Source organism: Salvelinus sp. IW2-2015, linkage group LG31 (genome assembly GCF_002910315.2).
Source record: "Salvelinus sp. IW2-2015 linkage group LG31, ASM291031v2, whole genome shotgun sequence".
In the NCBI taxonomy this organism is placed as follows: Eukaryota; Metazoa; Chordata; class Actinopteri; order Salmoniformes; family Salmonidae; genus Salvelinus; species Salvelinus sp. IW2-2015.
The window spans coordinates 26165127-26181910 of record NC_036870.1 but is presented as its reverse complement, the minus strand read 5'-3'; the positions used below and the strand labels follow the sequence as shown (position 1 = coordinate 26181910).

The 16784-nt window shown below is 43.3% G+C and overlaps 1 protein-coding gene across 1 annotated transcript in view; it reads left to right on the top strand.

The window, feature by feature from the left end:
* LOC111955775 (probable acyl-CoA dehydrogenase 6) overlaps nucleotides 1–16784 on the top strand; it is a gene marked incomplete at its 5' end in the record, with an annotated part of 53293 nt that overhangs the window by 35002 nt on the left and 1507 nt on the right. Inside the window, 6 exon segments of the mRNA XM_023976088.2 lie at nucleotides 8638–8767; nucleotides 9457–9563; nucleotides 12331–12498; nucleotides 13052–13225; nucleotides 14275–14436; nucleotides 15345–15495. Of these exon segments, the coding sequence (XP_023831856.2) occupies nucleotides 8638–8767; nucleotides 9457–9563; nucleotides 12331–12498; nucleotides 13052–13225; nucleotides 14275–14436; nucleotides 15345–15495 (892 nt within the window).

Below are 16784 nucleotides of genomic sequence, written 5' to 3'. Positions count from 1 at the left end.
CCATCCTACTCATGCTAAATTACGGAGACGTAATTTATAGATCGGCAGGTAAGGGTGCTCTTGAGCGGCTAGATGTTCTTTACCATTCAGCCAACAGATTTGTCACCAATGCTCCTTATAGAACACATCACTGCACTCTATACTCCTCTGTAAACTGGTCATCTCTGTATACCCGTCGCAAGACCCACTGGTTGATGCTTATTTATAAAACCCTCTCAGGCCTCACTCCCCCCTATCTGAGATATCTACTGCAGCCCTCATCCTCCACATRCAACACCCGTCCTGCCAGTCACATTCTGTTAAATGTCCCCAAAGCACAAACATCCCTGGGTCACTCCTATTTTCAGTTCGCTGCAGTCAGCGACTGGAACGAGCTGCAACAAACACTCAAACTGGACAGGTTTTATCTCAGTCTCTTCATTCAAAGACTCATTAATGAACACTCTTACTGACAGTTGTGGCTGCTTTGTGTGATGTATTGTTGTCTCTACCTTCTTGCCCTTTGTGCTGTTGTCTGTGCCCAATGTTTGTAGCATGTTTTGTGCTGCTACCATGTTGTGTTGCTACCATGTTGTTGTGTTCCTACCATGCTGTGTTGTCATGTGTTGCTGTCATGCTATGTTGTTGTCTTAGGTCTCTCTTTATGTAGTGTTGTTGTCGCTCTTGTCGTGATGTGTGTGTTGTCCTATATTTATTGTGGCAGACCAGGGGGTTGGGTCAAAACGTTTACACAGATCATACAGGGACAGAGTAGGATTAGCTCAGTTTCAAAAGTGTTTATTAACCTAATAGTTCAAAAGAAAAGCATAGGTTTCCCCCATGAGACCCTCTCCGGGATACCATCTTCTGGGCTCCGGGTCTTGTTGTATCCTGTGGAGATCAAAAACTGAACTCTCTCCTGTTACGTCTGGAACCGTCCCCAGGAGTTCTTTCTTCCCCCAATCTCTCTCCTGTGTGCTACCCTTCTGTCAGCTTTATGTGACTCGTACAGCTGGTGAGCAATCAGCCCTTGATTACTCACCAGCCCCAATTAGTCCTGGCCGGAGAGCTGACCTGCTGTACGCCACATTATATTATATTTATTTTAAATATTTAATCCCCCGTCCTCACAGGAGGCCTATTGGTAGGCTGTCATTGTAAATAAGAATTTGTTCTTAACTGACTTGCCTAGTTAAATAAAGGTTAAATAAATAAATAATATAACTAAGGACCCTGCGACTTAACACCTCCCTCTGCAACTGGATCCTGTACTTCCTGACGGGCCGCCCCCAGGTGGAAAGAGTAGGCACCAACACATCTGCATGCTGATCGTCAACACGGGGGCCCCTCAGGGGTGCGTGCTTTGTCCCCTCCTGTACTCCCTGTTCACCCAAGACTGCGTGGCCAAGCACGACTCCAACACCATTAAGTTTGCTGACGACACAACTGGTAGGCCTGATCACTGACAACGATAAGACAGCCTGTAGGGAGGAGGTCAGAGACCTGGCAGTGTGGTGCCAGGACAACAACCTCTCCCTCAATGTGAGCAAGACAAAGGAGCTGATCGTGGACTATAGGAAAAGGAGGGCACAGGCCCCCATTAACATTGACAGGGCTGTAGTGGAGCGGGTCGAGAGTTTCAAGTTCCTTGGTGTCCACATCAACAACGAACTAGCATGGTCCAAACACACCAAGACAGTTGTGAAGAGGGCACGACAACACCTTTCCCCCTCAGGAGACTGAAAATATTTGGCATGGCTCCCCAGATGCTCAAAAAGTTCTACAGCTGCACCATCGAGAGCATCCTGACCGGTTGCATCACCACCTGGTATGGCAATTGCTCGACATCCGACCATAAGGCGCTACAGAGTGTATTGCGTATGGCCCAGAACATCACTGGGGCAAAGCTTCCTGCCATCCAGGACCTATATACTAGGCGTTATCAGAGAAAGGCCCTAAAAATTGTCTTAGACTCCAGTCACCCAAGTCATAGACTGTTCTCTCTGCTACCGCACGGCAAGCGGTACTGGAGCGCCAAATCTAGGTCCAAAAGGTTCCTTAACAGCTTCTACCACCAAGCCATAAGACTATTGAACAATTAATCAAATGGCCATCCCATTGTTTTTACACTGCTGCTACTCGCTGTTTATTATCTATGCATAGTCACTTTACAAATTGCCTCAACTAACCTGTACCCCCGCACATTGACACGGTACCGGTACCCCCTGTATATAGCCTCGTTATTGTTATGTAATTTTCTTGTTACTTTTTTATTTAATTTTTTTACTTTAGTTTATTTAGTAAATATTTTCTTAACTCTATTTCTTGATCTGCATTGTTGGTTAAGGGCTTGTTAGTAAGCATTTCATGGTAAGGTCTACTACACCTGTTGTGTTCGCCACATGTGACTAATACAATTTGATTTGATGTAGATCTTATGAAGGGCTTAGGAAGGCTTCATTAATTAAATTAAGCCCTTAATGTTGTTTGTTTTAGGTGGGTTATTGTTGTGCTATAGTGGGACCTCGTCCTGCAAAAACATACATGTAAGGGATATCTATGGCTGGCAGGGATTCTGTTTGCTTTCCTTCACTATCGCGCGGGGCTGTTTTGACAAAACTCAGTCGCACCTCTGTCTATGAGGTCCACAGGGTTCCAGGCCTGTCACACATTTATCTCCACACAGCTGTGCCTGTTTCCTCTAGTTTTTCCTCTGGTTTTTGGCCCCTATGTTCAGTGTTTTCCTTGTCCTGCCACAGTTTTCCCCCTGGCTGCAATATTCTGAGAGCCATTTGGCAGGTGACTTTGACCCTTCTGGCTGGAGAGAATAGAACTCTCTGGTGTCAATGTTCTTGTTGTTATTCATCCTTGTCATCATTAGTGTCTGTCTTTTTATTCCGTGTCTGATGTTTAGTCACGCTTTGTGGTGTTCATAACTAACATGATAAAATCAGAAAAAAGGTTTCGGACTATTATCTTCCCATTGAATTACTGTCTGGTTCCATTCGGCAGATTAGAGCTAGTTGATTAATGTAAATTGTCATTCAAGTGAGAAGTAAATAAATCATTTCTAATGTATTCTATTTTCTGTGTCACCTGTGTCACAACTCACAGAAATACTTTCCAAGCCTTGATTATTAGGTTGCCGGGCAACCAGGCTACAATTATATCTAAAGTTATGCTAAATCCTATATAATTGATTATGTAGTACAATAAAGTTACTTTAAGATAATTTGGACATGAAGTGCGGAAAATGCTAATATAGGAGATATTGACTTGCATTGGATTTGTGCCACAAAAGCTAAAAAGTTAGCATTTGGAGACAGTGGCTAGGTAAACTAAAAGCATGGATTGCTGTTTTACCATGTCCATAGACTGCTTACAGGGTAAGGAAACCAATATGTCATGTTTTAATGTGGATCACTATCCCTTTAAGAAGGTGTTTGTTTAAGTTTCAAGTGTTAATGTCACATGCACAAGTACAGTGAATTGCCTTTCTTGCAAACTCAAAACCCAACAATGCAATAATCAATAACAATGTAATACTAGAAAAAACCACACGAGAAATAAGAATAGGATATATGAAATACGCAATTAAGTAAGCATACTATATAAAGGAAATATTTAAAAAGTCTGTTCCAATACCATATTTACATGTGCAGGGATACTGGAGTGATGGAGGTAGATATGTGTAAGGGGACTAGGCAACAGAATATAAGATCAACAGAGTAGCAGCAGCTTGTATGTGAGTGGGTGTGTAGAGTCTGTATAAATGTATGTGCATATTATGTGTGAGTGAGCAAATTATGGAGTCAGATTTTGTGTGTGTGTGTTGGAGTGACTGAGTGTGTAGGGCCAGGTTAACTCGGATAGTTGTGTAGATATTTTATTAGCTATTCATCAGTCATATTGCTTGGAGATAGAAGCTGTTCAAGAGCCTGTTGTGGTCAAGACTTGATTCACCGGTACCTCTTGCAATGCAGCAGCAGAGAAAATCTATGGCTTGGGTGGTTGGAGTCTTTGACGATTTTCCAGGCCTTCTTTTCACACCGCCTGATATAGATGTCCTGGATGGCAGGGAGCTCGGCCCCTGTGATTTACTGGACTGTCCCCACAACCCTCTGTAGCGCAATGCCATCAAGGGCAGTGTTATTGCCTTACTAAGCAGTGATGCAGCCAGTCAATATGCTCTTAATGGTACGACTGTAGAACCTTTTGCCAAACTTTTTCAACCTTCTGGGGGGGGAAGAGGCACTGTCGCGCCTTCTTCCCGACTGTGCGTGTGTGTTTGGACCATTTTAAGTCTAGTGATTTGGACACCGAGGAACTTGAAGCTGTCTACCTGCTCCGCTGCCGCCCTGTGGAAGGGGACGTGCTCGCTCCCCGTTTCCTGTATTCCACAATCAGCTCCTTGGTCTTGCTGACGTTGAGGGAGAGGTTGTTGCTCTGGCAACACACTGCCAGGTCACTGACCTCCTCCCTGTATGCTGACTCAGTGCTACCACTTCGTGTCGTCAGAGAACTTAATAATGGTGTTGGAGTCGTGCATAGCCACACAGTTGTGGGGGAACAGGGAGTACAGGAGGGGACTAAGCACACTCCCCTGTGGGGCCTCTGTGTTAAGGGTCAGCGTGGCGGAGGTGATGTTGCCTACCCCCACGAGCTGGGGTCGGCCCGTCAGGATGTCCAGAATCCAGTTGCAAAGGGTCCTAAKCTTGGTGACGAGCTTGGAGGGGTTTTGAACGCTGAGCTGTAGTCAAATGAACAGCATTCTCACGCAGGTATTACTCTTATCTAGGTGGGTGAGGGCAGTGTGGAGTTTGAGTTTATTTTATTTTTACAGGGACAGTGCACATTAATCAACATTTCAGTAAAAGTGCCGGTTTTAGCCAGCCGGCTAATTTTCAACCGCAGTCCCTGGGCAGGTTATTAAAAACAATTACACTATAGACAATCATTGAGCAGTGAGCACACGCAGAGCAACATAGGACAAGCAAGAATAGCATACAACAGAGCAACATAGAACAAAAAGCAGTAAGACAAAATTCATAAAAGCAAACAGTGTTTCCACACCTCACAAGCTACAGACAACATGGAAAGCGGCAATAACACGCTAGGGATTATGTTCACAAATCTGATTGACCTTTAGCCATGTCTTCATGCATTTTGTGAAAGTGTGATATGTGGTGCAGTTATGTGTCTGATGGCAGTCTGTTCCAGACATGGAAAACTCTCACAGAGAAAGCGGATTTAGTAAAGGTGCTTTTCCTTAAGGGAACTATACAGTCAAATCACATGTATTTATATAGCCCTTCTTACATCAGCTGATATCTCAAAGTGCTGTACAGAAACCCAGCCTAAAACCCCAAACAGCAAGCAATGCAGGTGTAGAAGCACGGTGGCTAGGAAAAACTCCCTAGAAAGGCCAAAACCTAGGAAGAAACCTAGAGAGGAACCAGGCTATGAGGGGTGGCCAGTCCCCATCTGGCTGTCCGGGTTGGAGATTATAACAGAACATGGCCAAGATGTTCAAATGTTCATAGATGACCAGCATGGTCAAATAATAATAATCACAGTAGTTGTCGAGGGTGCAGCAAGTCAGCACCTCAGGAGTAAATGTCAGTCACCTTTCATGGCAGACCTTGTGGATCTGCTGCCATATGTTTGGGTTTTCTGTTTAACAAAAATACTGAGTGGAGGGGGAGCCAGGCCATTTAGGATCTTGAATACAAGACATGCGTCGGTGTATTGCACAAGATGTAACAGTGATGATGGCTATTGGGCTTCCTATCAAGCACTTTGAGAGCCTGTTTGTAGACAGACTGAATAGGTTTTATTGTTGTACAGCAAGCTTGGGCCCAACTAGTCAAGCAGTATGTTAAGTGGGGGAGTATCATAGATTTGAAGTACAGTTTTGCTACCTCTGTAGTCAAACAATTTCGTATAAATTGGAAATTAGCTAGGTTGAATTTGGTCATCTGAATTACCTTTTTCACATGCTTTTTTAAAAGAGGTTGGAATCAAGTATGATGCCAAGGTACTTAAAATCAGATACCACCTGGAGCTTCTCCCCTGACACACAGACATCTGGCTCAGTAGCATATGTTGCCCACTTTGTGAAGAACATGCAAACAGTTTTTTTCACATTGAGATGCAAACACGAGTCACTGAGCCACTTTGTAACCCATACCATTACAGTAGTGAGTTCTTGTGCAGCTTGTTGTTTGCTCTTTGCATGCACATATATCACTATCATCTGCATACATTTGAACTTCAGACAGAAGGCAGATCATTAATGTACAGGCTGAACAGGAGGGGCCCCAGTATTGACCCTTGGGGGCACCCCCACATCATAGCTAAGAGTGGGCGACAGCTCATTGCTCACTCTCACACACAGTTCTGCCTTCAAGGTATGATTTCATCCATCTCAAGGCATCGGGGGAAAAGTTGAACTTGGACAATTTTGAAATGAGAATCTCATGGTTAACAGTATCAAAAGCCTTCCTTAGGTCCAGAAACACAGCCCCAACAACACCCCCTTTGTCCATCTTGGACTTCACATTTTCCAGAAGAAAGCAGTTGGCCGTTTCTGTGGAGTGTTTCGCTCTGAAGCCAAACTGCATGGAGTGTAATGTGAAGGGGCTGTTGTTCGAGGTGGGCAATCAGTTGTTCTGCTACACACTTTTCAACAACCTTTGACACCACAGGTAGTATACTAATGGGCCTGTAGTTACTCACGTCAGCAGGGTTGCCCGATTTAAAGATGACCGTTATTATGGCTGACTTCCATACCCTTGGAAACACCCCGAGACCAATAGATGTATTGGTGACCTTAGTAATGGGGCCAATGAGTGACTCTCTGTAGTTTTTAAGAAAGGTAGAGTCCAGCCCAAACACATATTTGGCTTTAGAGTTCTTTAGTGAGCTAATCACCTTGTTCACCTTTGACTCAGAAACCTCCCTTGTGATGAAGACAGGTTGAGTGTCATTTACTAGCACTGAGCCCAAGAAACCAGTGGAGGGGTTCTGTGTCAGTACCCTGACAGTCAATAAAGTAGGAATTGAAGGCTATTGCTATTTCGACTGCATCCTGTGTTAGATTGTTATTCACCATGATTTCTAGTCTTTTTGCAGTGTTACTATGGTCTTTCCCTGTTAACTTTTTTAGATTCTCCCAGATCAATTTAGAATTTCCCTTTGCTTCACCAATTATGTTAATATTTTTTTTTGCCTTGGCCTGTGATTTCTTTCATCACCTTATTTCTCTACATGGTAAACCTACGTCTGTCATGCTCTAATTTGGATTTTAGGGCTATTTTTAGGGCATAATCTCATTCTTTCATCAATTTCCAGATTTCTCCATTTAGCCAAGGAAGAGTGCTCTTTTGGCCAGGTTTGGATTTGATTTTCTTTAGGAAACCATTTATTGTAGTCTGGATTGTGGATAGAAAAACCTGACTATCAGCTTCCACGTCTGTATAGGACAAGAGATCATTCCAGTTAATTCCCTTAATTGCGTTTTCAAAATAGTTTAATTCACTCCTAGGTATTCTTAGTTGATCCGGCTTTCTAACAGTAGAGAGGTTAAACCTGCTCTTAGACAGCTTTCTGGCTATAAGTGTCAGATTATGATCAGATATCCCAGTAACCATATTGAATGATTTAGTCACTCTCTCTGGTTTATTACTGAACACCAAATCAATCTGTGTTTTAGAGCAACAAGTCACCCTGGTTGGCCCTTTAACTAGCTGTGTAAGGTCAAAGGTATTAGTGATCCGTTTGAGGGTATTCCTACAAGACTTGTCTTCATAATTAATATTAAAATCTCCCATTAAGATGACCTCTTTCCCAAAATCACATTCCCTAAGCATGTTATTAAACTGATAAAAATACACACTTCTGGTGGAAGGTGGCCTATACATACCAATAAGGGTAAAAGACATTTGGGGAGACAGTGTAACGTTCAGGCCAATACATTTTAGTTCATAATCACATGACCACTCAATTTGTTTACATCGGATGTTCTTTAATGTAAATCATCACACCCCCTCCTCCTCTTCCTTCAATCCTGTCTCTCCTGAAAACATTGTAGCCAGGCACAATCAAAGCAGCATATGGAGAGTTTTTATAGAGCCATGTCTCTGAGAGGCAGAGGAAGTCAAGGTTGGAGTCTGTGAGTAGATGTTGAATTTGATCACTTTTTGGAATTACACTACGAATGTTCAAGTGCCTCCCTAGTAGTCCCTTGGTCTTAGCTCGTGGGTCCCAGATGACTCGAGAGTGATTGACACATTGAAAAAAGTAAAATTTTCAGTGTTTTCTGACGGCTGGGTTTAGGCCGTTTTGATTAGGGGCAGTTCGGTAGCGCAATTAACAATCCCTCCCGCATGCACTGGATGCAGGGAACTAATTAAAACCAGAAGCAGAGTCAGGAATCGCATATAGCGACTTGGGTATGTTGGAGAGTCAAAATCTATCCTGGAGGCGGGTGAGTCGAGAGAAACCATGGGACCATAGCACCCACCCACTTCCACAGCGGCGACGGGGGGGTGGGATGGTGGAGTTAATGTATGCCATAACCAGCCTCTCAAAGCACTTCATGATTACAGAAGTGAGTGCTACAGGGTGGTAATCATTGTGTTTATGTGTTCTGTGCAGAGTATGGAGGCCTGGGTCTGGACTTCAGCTACAGTATAGCTGTGTCAGAGGAGCTGGGTAACATCCGCTGTGGAGGCATCCCCATGGCCATCGGAGTCCAGACTGATATGGCCACACCTGCCCTGGCCAGGTAATGTATATGCACCCATCTGGCCCATAGCCATGTTATTTTCATTATGAGCCAATCAACCAAGTCATTTCATTTTTATTTTGTATAATATTTTATTAGAGGAAAGTAAAAACATACAATCAATTGCACAATCACATAGCTTTTTCCCTTTGGACCCCCCCCCCCCTCTTGTCTCCTACCCCCACCCTTCCCAATGTAATTTCATTTCTAAACTACATAAATTAGTCTCTGATTCCCACTGACACACACACACCCACACACACACAAGAAACATTTGTAAAGTCAAGCTTTTGTGAAGACTTGGAGACAACCCACTCTTCTGACATTTCCGCTTCAATATGCACACCAACAATCCAAAACTAGGACTTAGTGGCTTCTACAAGTAATAATTGACAGATGTTTAAATACTTCAGAATATATCATGTTGATAATGAGTAAAGCAACTGTATGTATGCTATTCATTATACGTAGCAAAATAAGCTTAGTGCAAGGCAACTAAGCGCTTTTTCTACTTGCCCAGGGTCAGATGAACTTATGGATTCCATTGTTATGTTTCTATGTGCAGTTTGAAAGAAGCTAACTAGCGTTAGCTCAATGACTGGAAGTCTACTGGAACAGTTACTTGATCAGCTCTTTAACCCCATTGTCTCTGTGTGTTGTGACACTGTTCTAAATGGCATATACTGTAGGTTTGGCTCTACAGAGCTGAAGAAGGAGTTTCTGCTGCCCTCTATAATGGGAGACAAAGTGGCCTGTCTGGGAGTGAGTGAAGTCGGAGCCGGCTCAGATGTTGCTAGTACGTTGCCTTCATTTAGTATCCCACTAGTATTTTATTATGGCCTGACTTCCGCTCATCCCTAAAGCAGATTCTCAGTAAACACTCAACCAATCTGGGACGGAAAAGGAGGCTCAATCTATTTCTAATCCGGGGGACATCAGAGCACCAGCATGATTAAAACACTCTTAATGGCAAATGATAGCATGAAAATAACAAATATATATTTTCTCCCTTGTTTCATCTTGTTCAAAGCAGGAAGAACTTCAAGGCATGCTTATCTGTGCACCTACACTGATTTGGAAAATAAAGAATGATTTTTGTTCTGTTTAGAGTAATATCACTCCAGGCTCTAATCGGGCACCAATCAATTGTTAATCTATACCAGGGTTCCCCAACTGGCGGGACCGCGTGTGATTTTATTTGTCCCCCCCAAGTTTACTGAGTATGAAAAAATATATATATATATATATCTTTTTTTTTAAATAATTTTTATTGTTGGACATAGAAGAAAGACTAAAAACACCAGCAATTTGGTTCCAAGTGATATTAATTTTGGAAATCTGTTCCAAAGTATTCCCACGCAAAATAGAGAGACTTTTGGTAATGTGGACACCTGCTCGTCAAACATCTCATTCCAAAATCATGGACATTAATATGGAGTTGGTCCCGCTTTGCTGCTATAACAGCCACTCTTCTGGGAAGGCTTTCTACTAGATGTTGGAACATTGCTGCGAGGACCTGCTTCCATTCAGCCACAAGAGCATTAGTGAGGTCGGGCACTGATGTTGGGCGATTAGGCCTGGCTTGTGGTCGGTGTTACAATTCATCCCATAGGTGTTGAGGTCAGGGCTCTGTTCAGGCCCGTCAAGTTCTTCAACTACGATCTCGACAAACCATTTCTGTATAGACCTTGCTTTATGCATGGGGGCATTGTCATGCTGAAACAGGAAAGGGCCTTCCCCAAACTGTTGCCACAAAGTTGGAAGCACAGAATCATCTAGAATGTCATTGTATGGTGTAGCGTTAACATTTCCCTTCACTGGAGAATCATCTAGAATGTCATTGTATGGTGTAGCGTTAACATTTCCCTTCACTGGAACTAAGGGGCCTAGCCTGAACCATGAAAAACAGCCCCAGACCATTATTCCTCCTCCACCAACCTTTACAGTTGGCACTATGCATTGGGGCAGGTAGCCTGGCAATCCGCCAAACCCAGATTTGTCGTTCGGACTGCCAAATAGGGAAGCGTGATTCATCACTTCAGAGAACACGTTTCCACTGCTCCAGAGTCCAATGGCGGCGAGCTTTACACCGCTCCAGCCGACGCTTTGCATTGCGCATGGTGATCTTAGGCTTGTGTGCGGATGCTCGTACATGGAAACCCATTTAATGACGCTCCTGACGAACAGTTCTTATGCTGACATTGCCTCCAGAGGCAGTTTGGAACTCAGTAGTAAGTATTGCAACAGCACTTAAAGTTGACCTTGGCAGCTCTAGCAGGGCAGAAATTTGGCAAACTGACTTGTTGGAAAAGTGGCATCCTATGACGATGCCACGTTGCAAGTCACTGAGCTCTTCAGTAATGCCATTCTACTGCCAATGTTTGTCTATGGAGATTGCATGGCTGTGTGCTTGACTTTATACACCTGTCAGCAACAGGTGTGGCTGAAGTAGCCGAATCCACTCATTTGAAGGGGTGTCCACATACTTTTGTGTATATATAGTGTATATGTGATCGTATACAAATGTAAGCAGGGTTTGAAATGTTTTAGTCAAATATTAAATCTGTTTGGCCTTCTTGCTGTCAATTTGCAGTCTATAAATGATTTGTAAATATGTTCCGGCACGCTGACCATCCGCTCAAGAAGAAATCTTCCCGCGGTTGAATCTATATTGAACAAAAATATAAATGCAACATACAACAATTTCAACCATTTTACTGAGTTACAGTTCATATGAGGAAATCAGAAATACATTCATTAGGCCCTAATCTATGGATTTCACATGACTGGGCAGGTGCACAGCCATGGATGGGTCCCACCCACTGGGAGCCAGGCCCAGCCAATCAGAATGTGTTTTTCCCCACAAAAGGGCTTTATTACAGACAGAAATACTTCTGTTTCATCAGCTGTCCGAGTGGCTGGTCTCAGATAATCCTGCAGGTGAAGAATCCGATGTGGAGGTCCTGGGCTTGCATGGCTACACGTGGTCTGCGGTTGTGAGGCCGGTTAGGCGTACTGCCAAATTCTCTAAAACGACGTTGGAGGCAGCTTATGGTAGAGAAATTAACATTCAATTCTCTGGCAACAACTCTGGTGGACATTCCTGCAGTCAGCATGCCAATTGCGTGTTCCCTCAAAATGTAGACATCTGTGGCATTGTGTTGTGTGACAAAACTGCACATTTTAGAGTGTCCTTTTATTGTACCCAGCACAAGATGCACCTGTGTAATGATCATGCTGTTTAATCAGCTTCTTGATATGCCACACCTGTCAGGTGGATGGATTATCTTGGCAAAGGAGAAATGCTCACTGAGAGGGATGTAAACAAATTTGTGCACAACATTTGAGAGAAATAAGCTTTTTGTGCATATGGAACATTTCTGGATATTTTTTATATTATCAATCTGACCTCATGGAAATTGTATCTCAACTACAGCAGTGTTCCCCATAGTGTGATTCCTTTTGGGCTGTGTGTTAAGACAGGGGTGGGCCACAGTTTTTTGGAAAAGGTTGTTCTACAGAACAAGTCATATTTTTTCTCTCTCTCTCTCCCCCCCCCCCAGCCATCAAGACGAACGCGGTGCGTGAAGGGGATGAGTATGTGGTGAACGGTGGTAAGATGTGGACCACTAACGGCACCCAGGCTGACTGGATGTGTCTCCTGGCCAACACCAGTGACGGTCCGTCTCACAAGAACAAGTCCCTCATCTGTCTGCCTATGAACTCTCCTGGTGAGACACAATTATATATACTTAGTCTACAAAAACTCTCCAATCGTCAATAGCTTCATCTCCAGTTATTTACCTTATGTTCTGAAATTGATAGCGGGCTATTGTTGAGGGCCAAATCCTAATTAGAGATTCTGTTAGAATTTGTGCTAAGCTCCCATTTTAAGGTTAAGTGCCTTGCTCAAGGGCACATCAACTTTTCACCTCGTCGGCTCTGGGATTTGACGAAAGCGACCTTTCTGTTACTGGCCGAATGCTCTTAACCGCTAGGCTTCCTGCTGCTCTCCATCTCACATCGATACATGCATTAAGCCGATCTCAAGTTGGGATCTATCAACTATAGATGATTACATTTATATTCACATTTTAGTAATACCTCTGATTACTCACAACATTTTCAGTGTTTTGTGCAGAAGCCAATGTCCAAGACCAAGGGATTATTATAATCTCCAGACAGTGTTATAATTTGTTAAGACTCCATTAGGGAGCTACCGGATGGCCTCTGGTATCCCAGCCAAGACACACATGATGACGCCTCTCTCTGTTTTCCTCACAGGGGTTCACATCGCCCGCAAGATCGACAAGATGGGGATGAGGTCTTCCGACACGGCAGAGGTCTTCTTCGATGACGTGCGCGTGCCTTGCAAGAACCTCATTGGTCAGGAGGGGATGGGCTTCACTTATCAAATGCTTCAGTTCCAGGAAGAGAGACTTTGGGCGTGTGGCAACAGTAAGCACACCTCTCCTATTCCGTCTTGTTCCCTTCCTCTCTCCCTCGCCAAAGAATTTCTGTAAGCCCAAAGACTTGAAACACATTTTTTTTTTATCATGAGTCATTCAAAGGGGTTTCTGCATGTCAGCCAGTGTAAATAAAAGGTCTTTAGCAAATAAATAAGCTGGAATATCTCATTGATGGTGACGGGAAGTTCTTGAAAGCTTCCTGCTTGTTATATTCCAGTTAATTTAGTCTGGGCTTGATAACAGTCAGTCTGAGTAGGTTGTTAGCCTTTTTGGTATTTTTTGTTGTATTTTATTAGGATCCCCATTAGCTGTTGCAAAAGCAGCAGCTACTCTTCCTGGGGTCGTCACACAAACACACACACAGATACACATACCCACACTGATGAATCACTATATAACTCCATCAATTTGTATCATCCACCCACTTCCAAGTTAAACTAGTGATACCCTTTGAAATGCAAAAAAATAAAGGACGAACTTCCTCACACAGCAAATAGTTCACAGCCTCTGCACATTCCACCCTCTGTAACACAAACGACAAACAGCATCTATATAGAGCCATTTCTCTGCCACGGCATGAAAAGTTGCACGTGCAGTTCGGAATCAGAAAGCTCTTTGTTTACGTAGCAGTGGATACGATCACACACAACTTGAAATGCAGCTCATGCAAGTAAACAAACACATAATCAGATGGTCATCTCAGATGTTATCATAGATTGATTACCTAGCAAGCCAGCCAGCCAGCCAGCCAGCCAGCCAGCCAGCCAGCCAGCCAGCCAAGTTAAAATATCACAAATAGAGCTAGTTAAAGCCAGAAGAATAATATACTTGTTAAACATAAGTATAGCCATCAGTCTTGCATGTTTTCATGGTCATCACTCACTCACTGTTGAGTTTGTCAAGGTCCAGACTTTAGCGTTAGCTATCCTGCTACTACAGCGCTTGTTGGTGTGGAGTTGCGCAGTTACACATAACTCGAACTTGACGTTTGCTTGTAAACAAAATAATTCTCAATACTACCGTTTATTTCCCCTTCAGTTCTAACCATGATGGACAACATCATCCAGGAGACCATTCAGTACACCAGACAGAGGAAGATCTTCAAGATGCCTGTTCTCTACCACCAGTCAGTCCACTTCAGACTGGCTGAGCTGGAGACAGAGATCGAGCTGCTGCGTTCCCTCCTCCATCGCTCCACAGGTGGGTCTGCTCAAGATAAGATAATGACTGCATCCCAAATGGCACTCCATTCCCTATGTGGCGCATTACTTTTGACCAGGACCCAAAGAGCAATGGTCAATGTAGTGCACTACATGAGGAATATGGTGAGTCCCAACTCAGACAATTACTGATTTCTATGGGGAAATGTTGTTTGCAGCTTGGCCTTGTGGATACATTAAAGACATCAAACATAAACACTGGAAATAAGACAGATACCAACCAGGTACGTGTTAGGGAAGCTACTCTGAAAATACAGTTTACCATGCTACATATTTTCTATTATTTGGGCAGAAACAGTAGTGTGTAATTCCAGTAGTTAGCTGCAACGCTGCATGGCAAAAAAAGTAACTAACACTAAAAACAATACCAAGATTAGAATTTAGTTCAACTACCACCAAGCTACTGCAAAATGTAGTTAAGTTATGTAGTTAAGTTACTCTGGTTCACTACTCTCCAACACTGCCAGATAAATACAATCAGTTAGGTGCAGCTATGTATGATTCATAATAATAAGCTGTAAACTTTCAAATCTAGGCCAGTAACACAACACGTCATCTAATAATGGTCATTGTCAGGAGACTGGACACATCTGGCTGTTGGCCGGGTTCCATGGCCTTTGAGGGGATTTAACTAATGCTCAACCACTTTACCAGACAGTAGCTTCAATGCACTAGTGCAGCTGTTAATTGCTTCATTAGATAGGGACTAGAGGCATCTGTTTGGCACAAATAGACACTGTCCACATCCCAATTCTCCCATTCCCTCTAAACTGATCTGACATTAAAGATCAATGACAATAATATCAGTAAGTAAGATCAGTTTATGACTTGAGTGAAACACGTCCTAAATCTTGGCATCAACCTCTTCCCTGTGTCTCCCATCCCCAGCTCTGTACATCAAGGGCAACGATGTGACTAAGCTGGCGTCCATGGCTAAGCTGAAGGCAGGCCGTCTGTCCAGGGAGGTGGGGGACAGCTGCCTGCAGTACTGGGGAGGAATGGGCTTCACCAGCGATGTCCTGGTCAGCAGGTTTTACAGGTGAGTGGAGAAGAAGAAAATCCTAAAAGGAGGTTCAGGATTGCAGCTTAGTTCCTTTCAATTATGTTTATTGCAGATGTGATTTGGAGTAAGCTCCTTCGTTAAAGCACTGAATAAACTCTGCGACACATTGTCAAGGTTACAAGTTCTGCTTATAAACTTGTCATAAACATGACTAAATATTTAGTTTGCTAACTATTCATGAACTTTATATCATTTATATTTTATCATTCATTCATATATTTATTAATGTATAAAATATACTTAACAAAAATATAAATGCAACATGCAACAATTTTACTGAGTTACAGTTCATATAAGGAAATCAGTCAATTGAAATAAATTCATTAGGCCCTAATCTATGGATTTCACATGACTGGGAATACAGATATGCATCTGTTGGTCACAGATACCTTAAAAAAAAAGGTAGGGGTGTGGATCAGAAAACCAGTCAGTATCTGCTGTCACCACCGTTTTCCTCATGCAGCGCGACACATCTCCTTCACATTGAGTTGATCAGGCTGTTGATTGTGGAATGTTGTCCCACTCCTCTTAAATGGCTGTGTGAAGTTGCTGGATATTGGTGGGAACTGGAACGCACTATTGTACACGTCGATCCAGAGCTTCCCAAACATGCTTAATGAGTGACATGTCTGGTGAGTATACAGGCAATGGAAGAACTGGGACATTTTCAGTGTCCAGTAATTTTGTACAGATCCTTGCGACATGGGGCTGTGAATTATCATGCTGAAACATGAGGTGATGGGGGCAGATGAATGGCACGACAACGGGCCTCAGGATCTCATCACGGTATCTCTATGCATTCAAATTGCCATTGATAAAATACAATTGTGTTTGTTGTCCGTAGCTTAGGCCTGCCCATGCCATAACCACACAGCCACCATGGGGCACTCTGTTTACAACGTTGACATCAGTAAACAGCTCGTCCACACAATGCCATACACGTGGTCTGCGGTTGTGAGGCCTGTTGGACGTACTGCCAAATTCTCTAAAATGACATTGAAGGCGGCTTATGGTAGATAAATGAACATTAAATGATATGGCAACAGCTCTGGTGGACATTCCTGTAGTCAGCATGCCAATTGCATGCTCCCTCAAAACTTGAGACATCTGTGGCATTGTGTTGTGACAAAACTGCACATTTTAGTGGCCTTTTATTGTTCCCAGCACAAGGTGCCTCTGTGTAATGATCATGCTGTTTAATCAGCTTCTTGATATGGCACACCTGTCAGGTGGATAGATTATCTTGGCAAAGGAGAAATGCTCAC